Consider the following 23,685-nt stretch of genomic DNA (forward strand, 5'->3'; position numbering starts at 1 on the left):
AATGTTAGATTAAAAAATATAAAGAAAAAACATAAAATATCTGTGAAAATTCCACATCTCTTTAACTTCTAAAAGAAACTCTTTTATTTATGTTCTAGTTCCCCAGGAAAAGTATATGGTTTTATTTACTATGGCTTTTATTTGCTATAGCTATGTTGGACAGTGAGTATATATAGTATAGTGCAGAGGTTCTGAAATTGTGGTCCCTTTGCCAACAGCATTAGCCGAGAACTTGTTTGAAATGCAGATTCTCAGATTCCACCCTAGATCTACTGAATCAAAAACTCTAGGGTCGGGACCCAGCAATCTGTGTTTTAACTAGACCTACAGGAAATGCTGATGCACTCTAACATTTAGAAACACTGGTGTATTTTTTGCATACCAGTTTATAACCACTGGATATTACAACTGGCCCACTCACTTTTTAATCTCCCCTCCCATTTCAATTCAACTCATTTGAGTAAAGGTACCAGGCTAAAATACATATATAAAAATGTCGTTATCTTTTCCTTCCTTCTTTTTAGGGTTTGTTGAGATCCAACAGATATATTCCAACAATAGCTATATTCCAACAATAGATTAAATGAACTCTAAGAGGTGTATCATCTGTTTGACTCTTGCATCCTTCATTGTGTGACCTGTAGCATAGTTATCTGACTTCTTTGTGGTTCATTTTCCTCACTTATGACATAGATGGATAAAATGTCAGACATTAGTTGTTCAATTGAGATGATAATGTATGTAAAACATTTCAAGCAGTTTCTGGTATATAATAAACTCTATAAATGATTGAGAAACCATTTTTTTAAGGAAATCCCCTGCCACCAATTGATTTTTATTTGTTACATTTGTCCTATGGCAAAGGAATTAAAATAGGAAAAGCATGGTAGCAAAGAAAGAAAAACAGGAAGAAAATCTGAAAAAAAAATCTATGATTATAATACAAAATGAATTGGCTAAATATTTAAATTAATAGTGACTAATTAAGTTCTATTCTTATCTAGTTATTTTAACAAATATTGACTGGCAACAAAGGCAACAGTTCAGGGAAGATTTTTTCCTCTGTGCTTCACCTGTTCCAGTTTTTACTCCTAAATAATGTTAATATTTATGAGTTCAGGTTTCTTCAAGATGGCAGTAATACTTTTCCTTTCATAGAATTAGAAATGAAAATTTAAAATGTTGCTCTTTTGTAGGCATTTGTAAATACAGTCATCCACTACCTAATAGCATCATGATCAGTGGTGGACTGTATATACAATGATGGTCCTAATAAATTATAATATTGTACTTTACTGTACCTTTTCTATGTTTATATACACAAATACTTACCATTGTGTTACAGTTGCCTACAATACTTAGTACAGTAATATGCTATATAGGTTTGTAACCTAGGAGTAATAGGCTATACAATATAGCCTAGATATGTAGTATATCATCGAGATTTGTGTAAGTTACACTCTATGATGTTCATACAATGACAAAATTGTCCAATTATGCATTCCTCAGAAGGTATCCTTTGTTGTTAAATGACATAGTTATACTGTTAACTGGATCAGTAAGATCACCATTTTGTAACAGTGTTCTCTACTTTCTCAATTTCTTTTGTCACCTAAGATGGGAAATTCAGTAAATTCAACATATTCTTCTTTTCTCTCAGTCCCTGGCCTCTTTCCTTGAAATAGCTTTCCACGTTATACTATGAAGCCTAAATCGAGAACTGTGCTACCCACTCCAGCTAGAGCAGAATCAGCCTCTATTCATTAAGCTGGGCAGCACTCATCTTTTTCCTGTTCCTATCAGGTATCATAAGCAGATGCCAACAGAATGTATTGTACAGTTCCTTTTGGCAAGTTACCAAATTTTATAAAAAGCCATCCTTTTATTCTCAGGGTCTTCTACATTTTCTTCTCTTTGCTTAGAAATAATTTGAGGTGGATTCCCTACCATCTTTTGTGGCTCAGCAAAAATATGCAACCTTAAAGATACTCTAGCCTCATTGGCCAGGTTAGGTCCTCCAATAATATACTCTCAAAACATGTAGTACTTTTTCTTTCTACAACCCATACATACCGTTAGTAATGAAATTGTTTATTGAATATATGTCACCCACATTAAACATTCACCTCAGTGAAAGCATGGTGGTGCTGAATGTGAAGAAGAAGATAGGCAGGTGTATTGAAAAGATAGTGATAAAGAGCTAACTATTCAAAGTGCTTAGTTTAACTCTGAGGCAAAGGCAAATTCTGACAAAAAATGGAATTGAGATGTTACATAGCTTTTATTTTCTGATGAGATAAAGCAAATAAAACTTAGATCTGGAGAAACCAGATGTTCTCTAGCATAGGGAAATAAAGTATTTTAGTAGCAGTTTTATTATGGAACCAGTTCTTTCTTTATGAGAAGTTAGAAATTAAATGTTAAGTCAATTCCATTGAAGTTGTTTCTTTGAGAAACTAATGTGAATCAGGTATGAAGTCCCATGGTGAATGGCAGTCAGCACAGTGTTGTGTGAACTCTGGAGTCAGACTACTTGGGTCTGAATCCCACCTCAGGTGTTTACTCATTGTGTAATCTTAGGCAAACCAAATAAGCCTTCTCTGCTTGTTGCTTTATCTGTAAGATGGGTATAATAATATTGCCTACCTCATTGAGTTGTTAAAAAATTAGATAAATATATAAAGCACTTGTAACGTGCTCTTTATACCAGTTGTGTCACATACACCACTGGTATATGTCTCACACATACTGGTTGTCTCAGATGTTTGATTACCTCTGACAAACACCTAAAATGCAGTTGTTCACTTATCGTGCTTCCACAAAGCAAGTGTACAAGTGGCAAGGTTAACCAAATTTTATAACTGAAGAATCTAGTATTCCTTCCTAAATTGAGAATCATATTTATCTGAAAGAGAAAGGCTGTGATTTAAAAAAATATTTTAGTCCTTTTTGATGTCAAAAAAAATTTTTAGATATCACATATGATGGTTCATTAGTGGGTTGTGAAAATAGTTTTGCCAGTTGTGACCATCAATTTCTAAGTTATAAACTAGAATAGGAAATAGAGAGCACTGCATATTTTAAGGGTAAATATTGATTCATGAAACTTTTATTCAGTGGTATATATTTGTCTGTATACGGGATTATGAAGTAAAATGCACTTCTTCCTATGGGGCATTATTAAAATATTTGAAAGTCCCTGATTTAGTAGAAATAATTGGTGATTTGGATTATTAGACTGGGGTCCAAATCCCAGTTCTGCCACTTACTAACTGTATTATCTTTGGTAGGTTACCTAACCTCGCTGACCTTTTTACCTTACCTTAATAAAACAGAGACAATAATTCCCACTTTACAAAATTCTTCATGAAGGACTAAATGAAATAATATATGTCTGGCACATTATAGGTGTTTGATAACTCTAGTTTCTTTTCATTTCTACTTTACACTTTTCTTTTCACTAGTAGACTATATAAGAAGGTGTCAGTGGGGCCAGATTTTCAACAAGAAACAACTTTGGATGGATTCAAATAGGTACTCAGATGAACTCCTCTAGAGTTTTGAGCTACAGAGCATTAGAAGAGTTAGTTTTCTTCAGAAATGATCACCATTCAAATAATTACCAGCTTTGGGAAAAGCATCTCTTTATTATGGAACCTGAAAGCGAATATTGGGTCCTTGAGCAAGACGTCTGACTAGAGGTGCCTGGTGTTAATCACCATCCCCCCCACACACGCACACACAAAAGGACCAAAAAGAACAGACAACTAAAATTTGACTAGAGCCTCTGAAGGAAAGTGATGGAGCGCAGAAAGCGAGTGGCCAATTCCCCGTGGAGTATGGCAACCCAGGATGACGGCATAGAGGGGGAGCAAAACACCCTGACTCTGCTGCCCTGTCTCCCACTTTGAGCCAGGAGGCACTTCCCCTTGTGGGGAAAACATAAGCCATAGGCCCCCAACAGTCCCCGTTACCACTGCAGGCACATGCAGTCCTTCTCTGATAGAATTCTACAGTACTCATAGGCCCTGAGCCCAGTTTGTAGAGCCTCAAGGAATTTCCATGAAGCTGCATTGCTCCAGAGAATGAACAATGTGTGTACCCTCACCACCCCATGACCCAAGCTGCTATAGTATGGTGCCATCTTGAAATTGGAGCCAGTGCTTGAGTGCTCTGCTCAGGGGACCAGTAGCCACTTCATTTGTCCACTCTTGAGGCTCCACTGTCATTCCACCATGCTCACATGGGTGACTACAATGCCATGATCCCAGCTGCTCAGTGCCTGTGGCCAGGAACAGTTGTGGCTCTGGTGCCCACACCCATACAGCATGCTACCCCCCCCAAAAAAAACAGATGGTCCTGTACAATGAGGGAGGCAGCCCTGGGCTGCTGCAGTACTACATGTCCTTGCTCCTCACTGGAAAAACAGCCCAGCAGACCCTCACCTGGCAGATCAGTGCCTGAACCAGTTGAACTGGCATGAACCTGTGCCTTCAGTAGGAAAAAAAAAAGCTCAGCAAACCTGCCTTTACTAGGTTCACCCCCCAAGTCAACCTGAAAATCAGCCCATCAAGCCTAAACCTGGCTAAGCTGTACTACTCTTGCCACAGACGTCTACAGCCTAAGCCACTAAGGGACTCACAGACATTGCTGACATGGATTACGGCTGAAGAAATTGCATGGAGACTACATCATGTCTCCACCCAGAACCAAAGCCAACACACCCTACCCAACTAGCATAACACCCATATACAGGAATAAATCTTTCCCTAAAAAGCTACTCCATAAAATTGGAACAGGTGACTATTTAACCAAATGTGCAGATTCAGCATAGGAACACAAATATGAAAAAGCAAGGAAACATGACATCCCCAGAGGAACACAATAATTCTTCAGTGACAGAATCCAAAGAAGAGGAAATTTACAATATGCCCATAAAGAAATTCAAAATAATGGTTTCTTAAAAACAAAACTCAGCAAGATACAAGAGAATACAGTTAAACAATTCAACAAAATCAGAAAAAAAATAGGAAATTCAACAAAGTTAGCATTTTTGGAAAGTGCAAACAGAAATCTTGGAACTGAAGAACTTAAATGAAAAATACAATTGAGAGTTTCAGCAACAGACTACATCAAGCAAAAGAAAGAATTTCTGAATTTGAAGGTAGGTCTTTTGAAATAATCCAGCCAGAGGGTGGGAAAAAAAATAAGAATAAAAAAGAATGAAGCAAACCTATGGAACTTAAGAGTTGCATTTAAATATACAAATATTCACGTAATATTTATAGAGGGTGAGAAGAGATGGAGGAAAGGCACAGAAAACATATTTAATGAAATAGTAGCTGAAAATTGCTCAAGTTGGGAGAGATATGTATATTCAGATCCAGGAAGCTCTGGAGTTTCAAATAGATTAAATTCAAAAGGTCCTCTCCAAGACACATTATAATCAAACTGTCAGAAGTCAAAGAGAATTCTAAAAGCAGAAAAAGTGTCTTGTCACATGTAAGGGTATCTTCATTAGATTATCAATGGATTTCTCAGCAGAAGCCTTGCAGGTTAGTAGAGAATGGATGATATAGTCAAAATGCTGAAAGAACAAAACCTGTCAGCTAAGAATACTGTACCCAGCAAAGCTATCCTTCAGAAATGAACGTGAAATAAACTCTTTCCCAGACTGAGATAATTCATCACCACTAGATTGGCCTAACAAGAAATGATTATGCTGAGTCCTACAGCAAGAAGTGAAAAGCAGGTAATTACTGTCATGAAAACATCAGAAATTATAAAACTCACAGATAGAGAGAAATTTGTAATCAAACTCGTAATACTCCAATACTATGATGATGCTGTGTAAATCTTTCAGACCTCAACTATGAAGGTTAAAAGTCAAAATAGTAATAACTACAGCCACAAGTAGTTGTTAAGGAGCACCCAATAAATAAGGAGATATATAACAAAAATGTTACTTTGTTGAGAGAAGGGTTGAGAAATGTTGAGAGAAGGGTAAAAGTCTAGAATATTTTTATGCAGCTAAAGTTAAGTTGTTATCAGCTTAAAATAGTCTGTTGTAACCACATGATTATTTATGTTACACTCATGATAACCATCAAGAAATAAATCACAGCAGATGCACAAACAAGAAAGAGAAAGGAATCAAAACTTAGTACCATAGAAAAACCATCAAACCACAAAGCCAAACAAGAAAGGAAGAATGTAACAAAGGATACAGAAAAGCAAGAAAGCAGTTAACAAAATGGCAAGAGTAAGTTTTACCTGTCAGTAATTACCTTGAATGTAAATGGATTAAATTTCCCAATTAGGAAAGATATAGCATGAATGAAAAAAGAAAAACCTTATGCTACCTACTATAGGCTCACGTCACTTGTACAGATACACATAGACTGAAAGTGAAAGTATGGAAAAAGATATTTCATGCAAACCGAAACCAAAAATGAGCAGGTTTATAAAATATCAGATAAAATAGGCGTTAAATCAAAAACTGTATAAAATGACCAAAAAAGTCATTATGTAACAATGAAGGGATCAATTTAGCATGAGGATTTAAGAATTACAAATATATATGCATTGAACACTAGAGCACACAAATTATTACTACATCTAAAGGGAGAGATAAACTGCAGTAGGTAAGTAGTAGAGGAATTCAACACCCTACTTTCAGCAATAGACACATCATCCAGGCAGAAAATCAGCAAAGAAACAATGGATTTAAATTGCAATGTAGACGAAGTGGATCTAACATACATTTACAGAATATTCCATCCAATAGCTGCAGATGCATATTATTCTGCACTGTGCATGGAACATTCTTGAGGAGAGATCATATGTTAGGTCAAGAGCAAGTATTAACACATGTGAGAAGATAGAGATCATATCAAGTAGCTTTTTTGGCCACAGTGGTATAAAACTAGAAATGATTAACAAGAGAAACTTTGGAAACTGTAAAAATACATGGACATTACTCATCATGCTCTGAATAGCCAATGAGTCAATAAGGACGTTGAAAATGGAAAATAAATGATTCTTGAGACAACATGGGAAAACACAATATACTGAGGCCTATGGAATACAGCAAAAGCAGTCCTAAGAGGAAAATTTGTAGCAATAAATACTTCCATCAGAAAAGCACAATAATCTCAAATAGACAACCTAACATTGCACCTCAAGGAACTAGAAAAAAGTGAACAAACCCAAAATTGGTAGGAAGAAAGAAATAATAATTATCAGAGCCAAAATATGCAAAATAGAGACTAAATAAAAATACAAAGTAGCAATGAAACACAGTTTGTACAAAATAGAGACTAAATAAAAATACCAAATATCAATGAAACACAGTTTGTTTTCTGAAAAGGTTAAAATCAAACCTTTAGTAAGATTAAGAAAAAGAGATGACTCAAATTAATAAATTCAGAGATGAAAAAGGAAACATTACAACCCGTACAATAGAAACGATCACAAGAAACTATGATGAATAATTATATGCCAACAAATTGAGTAATCTAAAAAAAAAAGTGTATGAAGTTCTGGGCACATACAGCCTACCAAGATTGACTTAGGAAGAAATGGAAAATTTCAACAGACCAATAACAAGTGAGGGAATTGAATCAGTAATAAAAGTAGTGTCCCAGTAAAGAAAAGCCCAGACCTGGACATATTCAGTGCTGAGTTTTAGTAAACATACAAAGAAGAATATCAGTCTACCTCAAACTGTTTCAAAAAATTGAAGAGAAGGGAATTCTTCCAAACTCATTATACGAAACCAGCATTATTCTCTTACCAATACTAATTCCTGAAACTATTCTAAAAAATTGAAGAGAATCCTCCCTAACTCATTCTATGAGGCCAGCATCACCCTGATACCAAAACCCAGTAACACACAACAAAAAAAGAAAACTATCAACAGTACCTCTCTGATGAACATAGATGCAAAATTTTTTAACAAAGTACTAGCAAACTGAATTAAACAGTACATTAAAAAGATCATGTACCACAATCAAGTGGGATTCATCCTAGGGAATTTCTTGTGCACTTTCACCAGTTCTGTCCAACATAGTACTGGAAGTCTTAGCCAGAGCAATTAAGCAAGACAAAGCCATCCAGATTGGAAAGGAGAGAGTCAAATTATCCCTGCTTGCAAACAGAATGACGTTTTATTTATATAGAAAATCCTAAAGACTCAACTGAAAAACTGTTAAAACTAATAAGTGAATTTAATAAAGTTGCAGGATAGAAAATGTATGGTAGTCAGTAACATTTCTATATGCTAATAGTGAACTAACTGAAAAAGAAGTCAAGAAAACAATCTCATTTACAATAGCTACTGAAAAAAGATAGCTAGGATTAAATTTAACAAAGGAGATAAAAGATCTCTACACTGATAACTATAAAACATTGAGGAAAGAAATTGAAGAGCACAAATGGAAGTGTATCTTTTTCATGGATTGGAAGAATTAATATTGTTAAAATGTCCATACTAACCAAAGTGAGCCACAGATTCCATGTATTTCCTATCAAAAACCAATGACATTGTTGACAAAAATAGGAAACTTTCTAAAATTTATATGAAACCACAAAAAATGTAAATAGTGAAAGTAATATTTATCCAAACAAGTAAACACAAAACACGGTGCTGAAGACATCACACTTACCAGACTTCAAAATATGCTACAAAACTGTGGTAATCAAAACAGCATGGTATTGGCATAAAAAGAGATGCATAGACCAATGGTGTGGAATAGAGAGCCCAGAAATAAATCTGTGTATCTATAGCCAGTTGATTTCCAAGAAAGATACAAAGAACAAAAATTGGAAGGACATTCTTTTCAATAAATGCTGCTGGGAAAATAGGATATCCACATGGATAAGACTAAAGCCACACTCCTTTCACCAAATACAAAAATCTGCTAAAAAATGTATTAAAGACTTAAATGTAAGACCTGAAAGTATGAAACTACTGGAAGAATACATGGGAAATGCTTCATGATATGGGACTGGGCAAAGATTTTTTTGGGTAGAACCTCAAAAGTGTAGGCAACAAAAGCCAAAATAGAAAAATGGAATTACATCCAATTAAAAAGATTCCTCAGAGCAAAGGAAACAGTCAACCAAGTGAAGAGACAGTCTACAGAATGAGAGAAAATATTTGTAAACTATACATCTAACTAAAGATTAATATACAGAATATATAAGAAACTCAGTTCAATAGCCAAAAAAAAAAAAATCTGATAAAAAATGGGCAGAAAACCTTTAACAGACATTCCTCAAAAGAAGAAATACAAATGACCAATCAGGCATATGAAGAAATGTTCGACATCACTAATCATCAGGGAAATACAAATAATACCACAATAAGATATCACCTCACTCCAGTTAGAATGGCAGTTATCAAACAAGACAAAAGATAAAAGTGTTAGTATATGGAGAAAAGGGAACCTATACATATAGTTGATGGAATGTAAATTAGTGCAGCCATTATTGAAAATCATATGGAGGTTCCCCAAAAAGTTAAAAATAGAACTACCATATGATCCAACAATCTCATTACTTTATGCATATCTGAGGGAAATGAAATCAGTATGTTGAAGCAATATCTGCACTCCCATGTTCCCTTTGTGATTATGGCACTTGGTCTTATGTCTGTTAAGAAAAAGTCCACAGGCATATATGTATGTAATTTCATCTAATGAGTGAAGATCTCTTTGAGTCTGTGGACTTTTACAATTTGAAGTGCCTCATCAGTTAACCTTACCCTTTTTCATGTTACTTTCGGTATGTCAGTCAAAAAGTTTTAACCTTAAATGGTTGATTTTTGCTTTATCACTGTCTTCAGAAATAGTCATTCTACAACCCAGCCCAGATTTATCTATATTATCTTTAGTCTCTCAAAACTAGAATATTTTCTCCCAGTCTTAATCCCCAAATCTCACACCTAACTATGATAAATTGCCATTCACTTTCTTGTTTTTAAGATAACATTTTGACTTGCATTTGCTTAGCACAATTCTGATGTCTTCTCCCTACACTGTATAATAAACTAGTGGATAATTCTACCTGTAGTAAGTGGTCAAATACAGGGAGCAATCAAGCCAGCTCACATGGTGAGATTACCACACTACTTTGTGTTCTCGTGACTTCAGACCTGCTACTGCTGTATTTTTAATCACTTGTCTGGGGAAAGGTGACTATTATAGCTTTGTGTTATAATCCTGTATTGCCAGAAAATTATGTCTACTAGATTGATAACTCTGTCTTTTGACATTAGAACACCTCTTTTAGTAGCTTTGTAAGTATATGCCCAAGATTGGACTTATCCATGACTCAATTTGAAGTGCTAAAATCCTTGCCCCTCTATTTCTAGGCTATTCCCTATATTTGTTTTTTAATTCATCACTGTTGAATTTAAACTGATATTACATATATAATGAAGCCTAATGTTATATGCCTACTGTTAGCACCTACAGAATGATTTCCTGCCAGTTCCGAACCCTTTAGAGTCAAAACTCCCAATACTGGTATTTTATCTTGAAAGACACCAAAATAAACAAGTAGAAAAGAGGACTAGGAGATTCTGAACAGGCACACACATACAAAAAGAAGGCCAGCATAATACGCTCTGAGGCTAAGATAGTTTGGTTTGATAGTTCGGGGCTACAGAACAATTGATGAGAATGATAACAGAAGGAAGGCCAGGAGATATATTGTAGGAAGGATTAATTTGTGAGAGTACCTTATTAGCATCATTTCAAACACAAGCCAGGATGCAGGGACATTAAAAGAAAGAAAAACAAGGCCAGGCATGGTGCCTCATGCCTGTAATCCCAGCACTTTGGGAGGCCTAGGTGGGCAGATCATGAGGTCAGGAGTTTGAGACCAGCCTGGCCAATATGGTGAAACCCCGACTCTCCTAAAAATGGAGAAATTAGCCAGGCATGGTGGCATGTACCTGTAATCCCAGCTACTCAGGAGGCTGAGGCAGGAGAATCGCTTGAACCCAAGAGGCAGAGGTTACAGTGAGCCAAGATGGTGCCATTGTACTCCAAATTGGTGGATTCACAAGGGAAAATGCATACTGGCGTATAACATGTATTTGGTGAGATACAGGTATCAATTATGTCTTTATTGATTTTTATAATCAGGTTTTTTACATAGTAAATACAAATATAGGAGTGAGTATGCTTTCCTTTTTGATGTCATAGATAATTCAGTAGTGAAAATCTTTTGTTGAACTATTTCATTATAATGAATTTCCCATGGTGAAATTTTGAAGGAAAGAGGTTTTCCGTGGCTCTCAACAAATTGCCATATTGCTTTTCAGTAGTATCTGTGTATACTTTAAAGAAGTGAGTATAAAATATACCAATTTCATAAATAATCTGATCAGTATAGGATGATTTTTGTTTTGTCAATTTAGTACTGATATGGTTTGACTGTGTTCTCACCCACATCTCATCTTGAGTTGTAGTTCCCTTAATCCCCATGTGAAGTGGGAGGGATTTGGTGGGAGGTAATTGAATCGTGAGGGTGGTTTCCCCCATGCTATTCTCATGATAGAGAGTAAGTTCTCATGAGATCTGATAGTTTTATAAGAGGCTTCCCCCTTTGCTCGGCTCTCTGTCATGTGAAGAAGGACATATTTGCTGCACCTTCCACCATGATGGTAAGTTCCCTGAGGCCTCCCCAGCCATGCTGAACTGTGAGTCAATTAAACCTCTTTTCTTTGTGAATTACTCAGTCTCAGATATGTCTTTATTAGCAGCAGGAGAACTAACTAATACAGTAAATTGGCACCAGGAGTGGGGCACTGCTGAAAAGATATCCAAAAATGTGGAAGTGACTGTGGAACTGGGTAACACGCAGAAGTTGGAACAGTTTGGAGGGTTCAGAAGAAGACAGAAAGATGTAGGCGAGTTTGCAGCTTCCTAGAGACTTGAAGGACTCAGAAGACCGAAAGATATGGGAAAGTTTCGAACTTCCTAGAGACTGTTGAATGGGTTTGACCAAAATGCTGATAGTGATGTGGACAGTGAAGTCCAGGCTGGGGTGGTCTCAGATGGAGCGGAGGGACTTGTTGGAAACTGGATCTATGGTGAGTCTTACTGTGCTTTAGCAAAGAGACTGGTGGCTTTTTGCCCCTGTCCTAGAGATCTGTGGAACTTTGAACTTGAGAGAGATTATTTGGTGTTATCTGGTGGAAGAAATTTCTAAGCAGCAAAGTGTTCAAGGGGAAGCAGAGCATAAAAGTTTGGAAACTTTGCAGCCTGATGATGTGCTAGAAAAGAAAAACCCATTTTCTGGGAAGAAATTCAAACCTGCTGCAGAAATTTGCATAAGTAATGAGGAGCTGAATGTTAATCAACAAGACAATAGGGTAAATGCCTCCAGGGCATGTCAGAAACCTTCACAGCAGTCCCTTCCATCACAGGCCCAGAGGCCTAGGAGAAAAAAATGTTTTCGAGGGCCAGATGCAGGGTCTTGCCGCTTTGTGCGGTCTCTGGACTTGGTGCCCTGTGTCCCAGCCATGGCTAAAAGGGGTCAACATAGAGCTCAGGCCATTGCTTCAGAGGGTGCAAGCCCCAAGCCTTGGCAGCTTATATGTGGTGTTGGGTCTGCAAATACTCAAAAGTCAAGAATTGAGGTTTGGGAACCTCCACCTAGATTTCAGAGCATGTTTGGAAATCCCTGGATGTCCAGGCAGAAGTTTGCTGCAGGGGTGAAAGCCTTGTGGAGAACCTCTACTAGGGCAGTGTGGATGGGAAATGTGGAGTCGGTGCCCCCACACAGAGTCCCCAGTGGAACACTGCCTAGTAGAGCTGTGAGAAGAGGGCCACCATCCTCCAGACCCCAGAATGGTAGATCCACTGACAGCTTCCACCATGCACCTGGACAAGCTGCAGACACTCAACACCAACCCATGAAAGCAACCAGGAGGGGTCTGTACCCTGCAAAGCCACAGGGACAGAGCTGTCAAGACCATGGGAACCCACCTCTTGCATCAGAGTGACCTGGACGTGAGACAAGAAGTCAAAGGAGATCATTTTGGAAATTTAAGGTTTAATGATGGCCGTTTTGGATTTTGGATTTGCATGAGGCCTGTAGCCCCTTAATTTTGGCCAATTTCTCCCATTTGGAATGGGAGAAATTGGAATTTACCCAATGCCTGTATCCCCATTGTATCTAGCTAGAGTTACGTGGTTTCAGATTACATCCAGAGTGTGAGGGGGTATGAGGCTTGGATTGAGATCCTCAATAGCATCCTCACATTCCCCCCACAAACCCACAGTGATAGAGTAAGTCAAGTAATAGTATTAGAAGTCTCAATTTTTGTGCTAGGCTAGTGTTGCTCAAATTATGGCTGTAAAGAGTTCCTGTGTGCTAAATGTTCTAAGACAAGATAAGTACAGAAATCAAGACTGAATGTAGACACTTGAATGCCACTTGACATTGTTGCAGCATTTACATACATATTCACAGTTTGTGTTTGTTTGTTTTACAAAAGCATAGCTTTTCAACAAATTAAAAAAAAAATTTAAATACTTCCTGACCACAGTTTGGAAAGCAGTGTTCAAGGCAACATGTATTTAGACAAGTACATCAAATTCATCTTCTGATATTTTCAATTTTATTTCTTTTTTCCTCTCAGCCCTTCTATTAAAGAGATTTTTGAAAATGTTGTTTTGGATTATTTCATTTTGATTTGATAGATTAAAAAACTTAGTAGAAAAAGATTATTAATATTTTTCGAGTGTCCACAAGTTTGGTTTTTACTCTAACAATTTATGCATATGAACCTATTTTAATTGACATATAATCTGCAAAATAAATCTAAACTTTTTTGTGTGAAAAATAATTTAATACCAAATAGGAGAGTGTGAATTTCTATTAGACTTTTCAAATTAGGTATTAATAGTTTATGTTTGAAATTTGAGTTAAGAATTTTAGGAATTTGATATAGGGTCTTGTAAAATCAATAATTATTTATTCATTCAGTAAATACATATGTCTCTGGACTTCCTGCTAAGCACTAGGAGTAGAGTGGTAAAGTTTAGGTATTAGTTACCAGGTAGCTCTCAAGAGCTAAGGTATAATTCTGCTTACCAAATATATAGTTATTAAGTGTTCCCTCTAAAATGGAATTGTACATTTCCATTTGAAAAAAAATTGTTGAGGGTTTGGTAAAATCAATAATGCAGACAATTAGTAATGTAGACAATGTCATATGAGATTGACTAGAGCTTAAATCCCAATTTTTTAAATACATGGAGATATTGAATAATATAGGTACTAATTATGCAGAACAATTATTAAAATGGCACAGCAATTAAATTTCACCCTGCTGTAGGTATGTTCCCCAAATCTGGCCATGTGTGGGAAGCATCTGAAATCCTGGGCCCCATGCTCCAGCATTTCCAGTCCATTAAGTCTGGTGAGGCAGTGATCAGCTCAGCTGTAGGGTTAGTGGTATTTTGAATATTTCTTTGACAAGCACCTTGGGGTACCTAGCTGTGGTTTTGGGGATGCAGAGCTAGAACATGCAAAGCAGATAAACATTGACAGTGAAATGTGGTAATGCTGAGTAGAGGTATACAGAAGGTAGCTAGGAACATGGAGGGGGCCCCCAACTCTGCCAGGGTGGCTGGGCTGGGAAAGGTTTCTCTGAGGAGGTGATGATTGGAATGAGTTTTGAAGGAGGAACAGGAACTGACTAAACAGAAAACGAGGAAAAGTACATCTGTCAATGAACAACTCAACTGAATGCTATCATACAAAAGTAATTGTGGAGATGAAAAGGAGGAGACAGATTCTAGAGATCCTAATGGAGTAAACAGGATGTGTCTGCATGATTTGGAGTCCTTTCACCCATTATCATGTCCTGGCTTACTCACTGTCCTGCAGTCCCAATGGCCTGTTAGTTCCTCAGGTACACCCAGCTTGTTTCTGACCTCTGGTCTTTGTGGTGGCTATTCCTGCTGACTAGAGTGGACCTCCTTCTTCCACAAACCCAGTTCTTTGAATGGCTGGCTCCTATTCATTTAGGTCCCAGCCCAACTGCCATCCCTTCTGGGGACTGTCCTCGTCATGCTGTCTCACTATCGCTCCTGTGGCCCTGCCCTCACAGTCAGCCTACCACTGAACCTTGTATTGATCTTCATAATATTAATACCTATCAGTGTGTTGTCTGCCTAGACTAGACGTAGGAGCACTGCTTTATTCCCTGGAACACAGGTGCTAAAAATGCTTCAGTGAATGAATATGTAGTATTATGGAGCTGAGTTTAACAAATTAGTTATACAAATGGCTTTTTGGATAGAAGTGGCACTTTTAAGTGAAGAAGGCATCATATGGAAACATAGCTTCAGCTGAACCTATTGTTAAGGCAGGCCTGGGAAGGTAATCATTGGCAGAAGGCGTGTTTACTCCATCAAGTGTCTAGTTTCTTAAAAAATCTAATCAAACTAGAAGGCTTCCAAAGTGACGTCTTTCTAACCTGGCTGTCTTCCAAAATGAGAAGGGTCTTGGTTAACACCCAATATCATTAAAAGGGATTCTACTAAAATTCTACTTAAAGTAATCAAGTAAAAACTATTATTTCTAGACCTTATGACATCAAAAGACTTACCTTTTTATTTTAAAAGAATATTAATATTCTTCACCTTTGTAATTCATGTTACCTAGAAATAGTTGAGATCCCTGGAACTTTTAATACAATTCCAAATGCTTACGAAAACTTTAAATTTTCATAATTTTTGCTGTGAAGTGCTAAAATATTGAACTTTATTTTATCATTGTATTTATGACTAATTTCTTTTTTTAAGATAATTATTAATATTTACTCTTCAAGTTTGAGGCATTATAATGAAAAAACATATAACCTGTGAAGGTTCACGGGTTGGATGGTTCTTGCCTGGCAATCAGACAGACAATTTTAAAGAGACAGCACATAAAATAACACAAGTAAAAGAGATTTGGCAAATGTTTATTATTATGAAAAGGAAAATTACCTTGGTGACAGGTCAGTTGGCATTTCTTTCAAACTGTTTCTCTTTTGTAAATATAAGTTTAGAAAATAAGTACAGGCAGCTTACAAAGCCACGGAAGAAAAACTTACTTGCCTTCCGAGGATAAACCTACCTAGCTACCATGGTGTCAAGATTGTATAAACTGGTCACCTACCCGGTTTGATCTCCCTGGGTGCTTTGTGGACATTTTATTCTGTAATGTACAGCTATAATCTCTCTTCATTGTTCTGGCATTAATAACACAGTTTTAAAAAACAGGTTATATTTAAAAGCACACTTACCAGCCGTTCTGGAAATATTACATATAGAATACCTGGCTCAAGTCTTCCATTCTAAAAATTTAACAAGTGTTAGTTCCCCACTGGTCCCTTCATCCCTGTCCTTGGATTATTTGAATTCAGTTGTATGTTGCATCTCAAGGTATAGAAGAGTGGAGATGTATTCTGTTTATTCGTTATATGTGATAAAAGGTGGAAGAAAATCAAATATACTTTCCTGAGCACGGTCATAATAATCGCAGTATGCTGAGAGGTTGAAACACTGAATGTATGGATATGGTTCTATTTAGGATAACATTTTAAGCTCCCTAACTGCGATTTAGCTAGAGAAACATTATCCAGATCAATTAGTGCTAAAAAATAAATGATAGTAAGGTAGCAAATGAGTAGTGCAACACACATTTCTACTCATTCATTCCTTTGAAACAATATTTAATTACTACCCACTATATGGCAGGTACTGTTCCAGGCACTGTTGTGGATGCAGCAATGAACAAATCACACAAAACCACTGCCCTCATGAAGCATACATTTTAATGAGAAAAACAGTAAGCAAAATAAATAAATTTGTGTAGTGATAATTGCTATGGAAAAAATAAAGCAAGGAAAGATACATAAGGGTGTAGTTTCATAAAAGTATTATGTACACAAGCACATACATCTATTGCATTGATATTTAAGTTTACTTATAAACTACATACCCATATGATTACCCATCTAATTAAATTTTAGTGAAGTTGATTTACTCTTGTTTTAGATAAAAATAAATATAATTTAGTGGTTTTAATGGGTGTTTTTCCCACACACCATGAAGGGAAATTTTCACAATAGATGATAATGACAATTTGATGATATAGTAATTAAAAGTAGGTAACTCTTACTAAGGATGTGCTGAGCCAGGCACTGTCCAGTTTAAGAATTATCTGAGATTAGATACTTATTACTACATATCCATTTTATACATGTAGAAGCTAGGAACAGAGAGGGTAAGCAACGTGCCAAAGATCATACAGAAATTAAGCCAGAGCTAAGATTTAAATGCAGTTGGGTTAGTTCCAGAACTAGCACTTTTAACCATTAGATATTATTACGTATGGCTTATAGATGTGAAGACTAAAAATTCTAGAGATGGAAAAGAAGGAAGTAACATCATGAATAATGGGTGAGGAGGAAGATAGATACACTAACCTTAGATTAAGCATTTAAAAACTAAGAAATCATAAATGGAGATACTTAAGAAAATAATATACAGAAAATTTAATTCATCTGTATAATGTACCATAAATAACTTCACCACCAATAAATGGAAAGACAAGTCAAATGCGTGGAAATATACTCAGACCATAATATGTGAAAAAATAAGCATATATTAATAGTTTTTGAAAATGAGTCTAGATAAATAATTTAGGTTTAATAATGACTAATAGAGAGAATGGGAAAATTAGTTATAACAGAGTTATGGGGCTAATTAGAATTATCAGGCTGGCAACTGATAAATGTGTGTATGGGAGCTATGGTTTGAGAATGCATCAGCCAAGGTTCTAGAAGAAATTAAGGCATGATTTGAGTGACTTCACAGTTCTCTCAAAAGTGATTTGTATTGAGTACAATTCTTGATGCGTTCTTGAGAATTTAATCCATTACCTACAATGGATGCCTCAAGGCATTAAGATTCTCTGTGGGAGCTTCTATTGAGAAGGCCTGGTTAGGATTGGAAGTCAAAGCAATACATTTTAGAGACTTTAATCAGCAGAAAGCCAGAGAGAATTTTATGAAAATTTTATTTAGGGGATAAAGTTTTAGGGAGGTATAAAAGTTAAATGTAGTCAATGTTTATTTTTATTGCAGGTTAATTTTCAGCAATTCGCTTGGGTCTTAACTAATCCAATTAAAAATTCCATGAGACAATTCAATTATATGATGTGTAAAAATGTTAGAATTTAAGATTTTGTTATTTCACTAAATTAAAAAATTATGATGTAGCAAGAAAATTATCTTTACTATGCCATTAATAATCTTAATATGTATTTTATTTCCAGGGAGCCTTTTATTATTTTATCAGGAGGTTTGTCATATGATACTGTAGGAAGAAGACCTTGCTTAACAGTGATGCATGGGAAAAGCACTGCTGTGCTAGAAATGGACTATTCAATTGTTGATTTTCTAACGCTGTGTGAAACACCATACCCAAATGGTAAGCTTTGCAACTTTAAAGCTCATTCTCCATAGAGAGCTGATATTAAAAAAAAAAAAAAAAGACCTAGGTTGTTTAGATAAAACTACTCATCCTATTGTGCTAATTCTTCTGGAGAAGAGCTGCTGCATTCATAATCTACAAACTTTATTTCAGAAGTGGTTTAATAAATTTAATCTGTTTTGAAGAATTAAAAAACGCTATTCATATTAAGAAACATTTTAAAATTCTGTTAAGATAGTAATGTATTAGTAAGGATTCTCCATAGACGCACACACTCATAGGAGAGAAAGTGATTGATTGATTGATTGATTGATTGATTGATTGATTTTAAGAAATTGGCTCACACTGTTGTGGGGGCTGGCCAGTCTGAAACCTGTAGAGCAGGCTAGCAGGCTGGAAATTCAGGAAGGCATTCATGTTGCAGTCTTGAGTCTGAAATCTATAGATTGAAATTTCAGACATGGTTTCTATGTTGCAATCTTGAGGCACAATTGCGTTTTTTTCAGGAAACCTCAGTTTGTGCTTTTAAGACGTTAAACTGACTGAATGAGGCCCATTCGTTCAGAGGGTAATGGGCTTGACTCAGAATCTACTGATTTAAATGCTAATCACATCTGAATATATGTATATATATGTATATTTTTTTTTCACAGCAATGTCTAGACTGGTATTTGACCAAACAGCTGGGGGCACCATATTATAGACAAATTGACACATACAATTAACCATCAGAGCTAGTGTATATAATTCAAGAAGAATTTAAATCTGGACCTTTTTTCACTTCAGTTGAAATTCATTGAGGTGTAAAGATGTAATGTATTTTACAGTTATTGACAGGCACATATGAAACATCCAAGAAAGATAGTATTATAGTAGAACTCTTTTGGGTTCCTGTGAGATTAAATGATAACTCTTCTTGTGTGTATTCAGATTTAAATTTTAGTTTTGTTGTCCATGTGCAGCTTTGAAATTTGCAATGCCATAGAAATTTCTGTCTTACTCATTTTTACAAAAGTAAAATAATTTTGAAATGGTCAGTAAATAGATTATCTCATAAAACTTACTAGCCTTAAATAACGTGCATGAAGTATCATAGGATCAGAATGTTAAATACTCAAGAGAATGAAACTAAATAAAATCAAGCAAGAAACATTTATCTAATTTGCTGTCCACTTGCATTTTTGAAACTATAATTCATGCATTGTCCAATTCCAGATTTTCAAGAACCATATGCTGTGGTTGTTCTTCTAGAAAAGGATTTAGTACTTATAGACCTTGCACAAAATGGGTAAGAAATAAAATTTGGTGAGTGATTCTATCAGTATGTGGTTGAAAAAAGACGCCTTTTATCATAGCATTGGCTATTTCATTTCTTTGAAAACTCTACATTTATATCCATAACCTTGACCTCTTTTGAGAGCTCCAGACTCACATATCTACTTACTCAAATTTCTCTATTATGTTGAATCTCATAAAATTTTCATTTTTAGGTAAAAATTTGTTGTAGTTCTGAAATTTCACGATTCAACCTGACACTTAGATATCCTGGGGCCACACAAAATCAGCACGTCAATTACCTCCAAAATAAGCTATTTTAGTCTTTCTACCTCTACTCACTCTCAGTTGCAATGTTTATACATGCTTTTGCCAGATTCGTTTTACACACAGTTCCAATCTTGTACTATCCTCTTCAAACCATGGTTCAGTATTGTTTTTTGATTTAAAAACATCTACTACTCCCAAACAGTAGGAATTCAGGGTTTCTTTCCAACCTGATCTCTGTCTTCTCACTAGTGTCTATTCCTTAGGAAAACAGAACTATGTATTCAACAGACATCACATTTCTATGTCTTCTCCTATGTAATTCCCAATACCTGAAACACTAGTTGTTTCACTGCCATAAAAATCTATATAACTTTCAAAGTCAACCTTCTTATCTTTTTCGGGCTTTTCCTATCCTCTGTTTACCAGATGTATTATATCTGATCTGTAACTTCACACCATAGCTTCTTTGTAACTTTTCATGGTATTTGCCATATTCTGCTTTTTGGATCATAGATGATAATGTTTACTTACAAATTATTTGAATGGAAGCACATTGTATTATTTATCTTTGGAGAAAGAATCATTAAGTATGGTTTTTAATTGAGTTTACTCATTCAGTATTTCAGTGTTTCTCAATCAAGGGTGATTTTTGCATTCCCTGCCCCCAGTCCCGCCCTTCTCCCACCCAGAGAATATATGGCGATCTCTGTGGAAACCTTTTCAGTGGGTTTGAGGGTGTTGCTACTGGCATCTAGTGGGTAGAAGACAGAGATGCTGCAAAACATCCACAGTGCATAGGACAGTTCCCTACAGTAGAACATTATCTCGTCCAAAATGTGAATAGTACTGAGGTTGGGCGACCCTGAAGTAGGTGAACAGTATCATTTACCTGATGTTTAGGCAATTCTAAATTTACTTTAGTACCTGCTACTTTTACTAATCAATTGTGAGGAGTCTTTTCAAAATAACAAGATAATTTGAAAATATTATTTCTGTCCTAGAATAACTTATTCTTAATATGATTTTCTTTTATTTTTTTCCCTTAGGCAAGTTTTTCAAATAATTGAGACTTTTCACATGTGGTCTGTACTGAGATACATTTAACTCAAAGAAAATACTATGCAAGTAACCTGTGACTAGGCATTTTATTTAGCAAAAGTATCAGTTAAATATATGGTAATAATAGAATCACTGAGCTAAGGAAATAATGTGTGTTATAAAAAGAAGAAAGTTGCTTGCCGTTTTGTCATTTTATGAATGCATGTTGTTTGTGTTTGGTCCTAGAGGTGGGAGTGGTGATAGTTGGGTTCATTTTGCAGTCTATAAGGGACTATTTGGAAATTTCTCTCTTCTGTTTTAAAAAATTGTCAGTAGTAGACTGATCTAATTTTTGCAAATTAGCCACTTTGCACTTTTTAAATTTTTTAGCCAGTTTCTGGTTTTCCAGACTATTCTCATTCTAAGGACTTTAAAATGAGAAAAGAAATATTTTATATTTAGATAGGATTCTACTTTAATTTCATGATTTTTAAAAGCATTTTTTGCTTTATTTAATAAAATAACTTCATATCTAGAAAACATTTAAGGTAGAATTTTATTATGGATTATTACCAAAACAAGAAAATATTCTGAATTAAATATTGGACTAGGTATCATGTTTATGGATAGAAAAAGAATTGAACATTTGTTAGATCTGCTGACATAAGGATGAGGTATGTGTTATTCCACCATTTGCTAGCAGGCATGCTTTTGACACATTATTCTCTGTAAGCCTTTGTTCTTCAGTAAAATGCCTATGTCGTAAGTTTGGTGCAAGAAGTAAATGAGATGTATATATTTAAAGCACTTAGTGTAGTGTATGGCATATGGCATGTAGTTGCAACTAGAGCCTTTCTGTTTACTATTCTAATTGAGCAATTTTCATTATAAAAGACTTCCATTTTTAAATATATTTACAAAAATTAAATCAATTTAATCTCTATGATAGAATGTATGTTTTTTAAAGTTTTTATTTTTGTATTAATCATATGGTATAATTCATTAAATTAATAAAACTTTTCTTTTTCTGTTGTTAAAGATATCCTATATTTGAAAATCCCTACCCTTTGAGTATACATGAGTCCCCTGTTACATGTTGCGAATATTTTGCTGATTGTCCTGTGGACCTTATTCCTGCACTTTATTCTGTTGGAGCTAGACAGAAACGTCAGGGTTACAGCAAAAAGGTATTGAACATGAGCTTCAGTATTTAATGTTATATTTCTTATTTATTCTATATTTATCACCTTGGAGTATTTGATAACATTATACCTTTTCTATAGAAAATAGGTTAAAAATTATTTTTGCAAGCAAAATATGTTTTTCACTGGATTATTTATACACACACACACACACACACACACACACACACGGAGGTATGTAGTATGCTTGCAAGTTGCTTTATACAGTGATCTTTTTTTATAGGAATGGCCCATCAACGGAGGTAATTGGGGCTTGGGTGCTCAAAGTTACCCAGAAATAATTATTACAGGGTAAGTAAAAGTCTGTCTTCACCAAGTAAATCTATAATAGCTAAATATAATTGATTGAGACTACATGAATGTTAACTTATTGGGCAGGTAGAGCTTTCCTTTATGTCGTAATATAATAAGAAATGTTATTCTTAAGAACCTGCCAGTTTACCCTGATTTTTTTTACCTTTTTACTCATTTTGTTGACTTTTTAATAGCAGTACCCATTTAAAGAAGGAAGAACTGTAATTTTATTCATCACATTCTTAACATTGCTTTTCTTAGGCATGCTGATGGGTCAGTTAAGTTCTGGGATGCTTCTGCAAGTAAGTATTTTTAATATTCATTATTTGTTATATGTTACACAATCACTGCTTTTATACATCCTGTTTTATAATAATTGCATAACCAATATTTAATTTGAAATGTAGAGGTTATAAATTTAATGCTTGATTTATTAAATACATGAGTTTAGAATTTTTAATATAGTCTTAATATTAGTAAATCAAGAATAATTGGCAACACAAGTATTCAATTTTTTTTTTTTTTCTTCAAAATTTCTTCAAACCTTATCTTCCTAAGTCAGAGTTAGGGGAAGTGGGAATGTGTTCCAAATCAACAGAAATTTCTAGAATAATTTTAATGCCTGACTCTAAATTTGTATCACTAGCGTTCATGTTGTCTTTGTGAAATAAATCTGGTGGTTACATAGTAGCAAAAAAAGAAATAATGCCTTTAATGATTAATGTTTGCAAAACACGCATGGCAAGCATCCAATTGGAATCCAGTTAACTCAGGATATGTTGTGTTTCCTCATGTAAGAATGTTTAATTATATTGGTACTGTATCTTTTCTAGAGAAGATATATAGAAAATCATTTTAGGAAGCAAACTGTGTTGTTTATTATTTTCATGTGTTTACACATTATTTTTCCAAAATGTTTTTATTACTCATTTTTTTAAGGTTACCTAAAATCCATTGTGATAATAGATTTTTCTTCATGAATACAATGAGCACACTCTTGTTTGGTCAATGAGAACAAAGAATATATTATCTAAATGTTTAATAGACTAATGTAAATTGAGAAATGAAAATATGATGTAGTTAAATATGGACCATTT

At 35.2% G+C, this 23,685-nt stretch overlaps 1 protein-coding gene across 3 annotated transcripts in view; it reads left to right on the top strand.

The window, feature by feature from the left end:
• The window catches only part of STXBP5 (syntaxin binding protein 5), a 185,580-nt gene that overhangs the window by 86,705 nt on the left and 75,190 nt on the right, over positions 1–23,685 (top strand). For all 3 annotated transcript variants that reach the window (XM_003311531.7, XM_016956444.4, XM_003311530.7), the window contains exons 10-14: positions 18,352–18,506; positions 19,725–19,797; positions 22,132–22,279; positions 22,518–22,585; positions 22,850–22,890. In XM_003311531.7, the coding sequence (XP_003311579.1) occupies positions 18,352–18,506; positions 19,725–19,797; positions 22,132–22,279; positions 22,518–22,585; positions 22,850–22,890 (485 nt within the window). The remainder of the gene's footprint in view (positions 1–18,351; positions 18,507–19,724; positions 19,798–22,131; positions 22,280–22,517; positions 22,586–22,849; positions 22,891–23,685) is intronic.

Source organism: Pan troglodytes, chromosome 5 (genome assembly GCF_028858775.2).
Source record: "Pan troglodytes isolate AG18354 chromosome 5, NHGRI_mPanTro3-v2.0_pri, whole genome shotgun sequence".
In the NCBI taxonomy this organism is placed as follows: Eukaryota; Metazoa; Chordata; class Mammalia; order Primates; family Hominidae; genus Pan; species Pan troglodytes.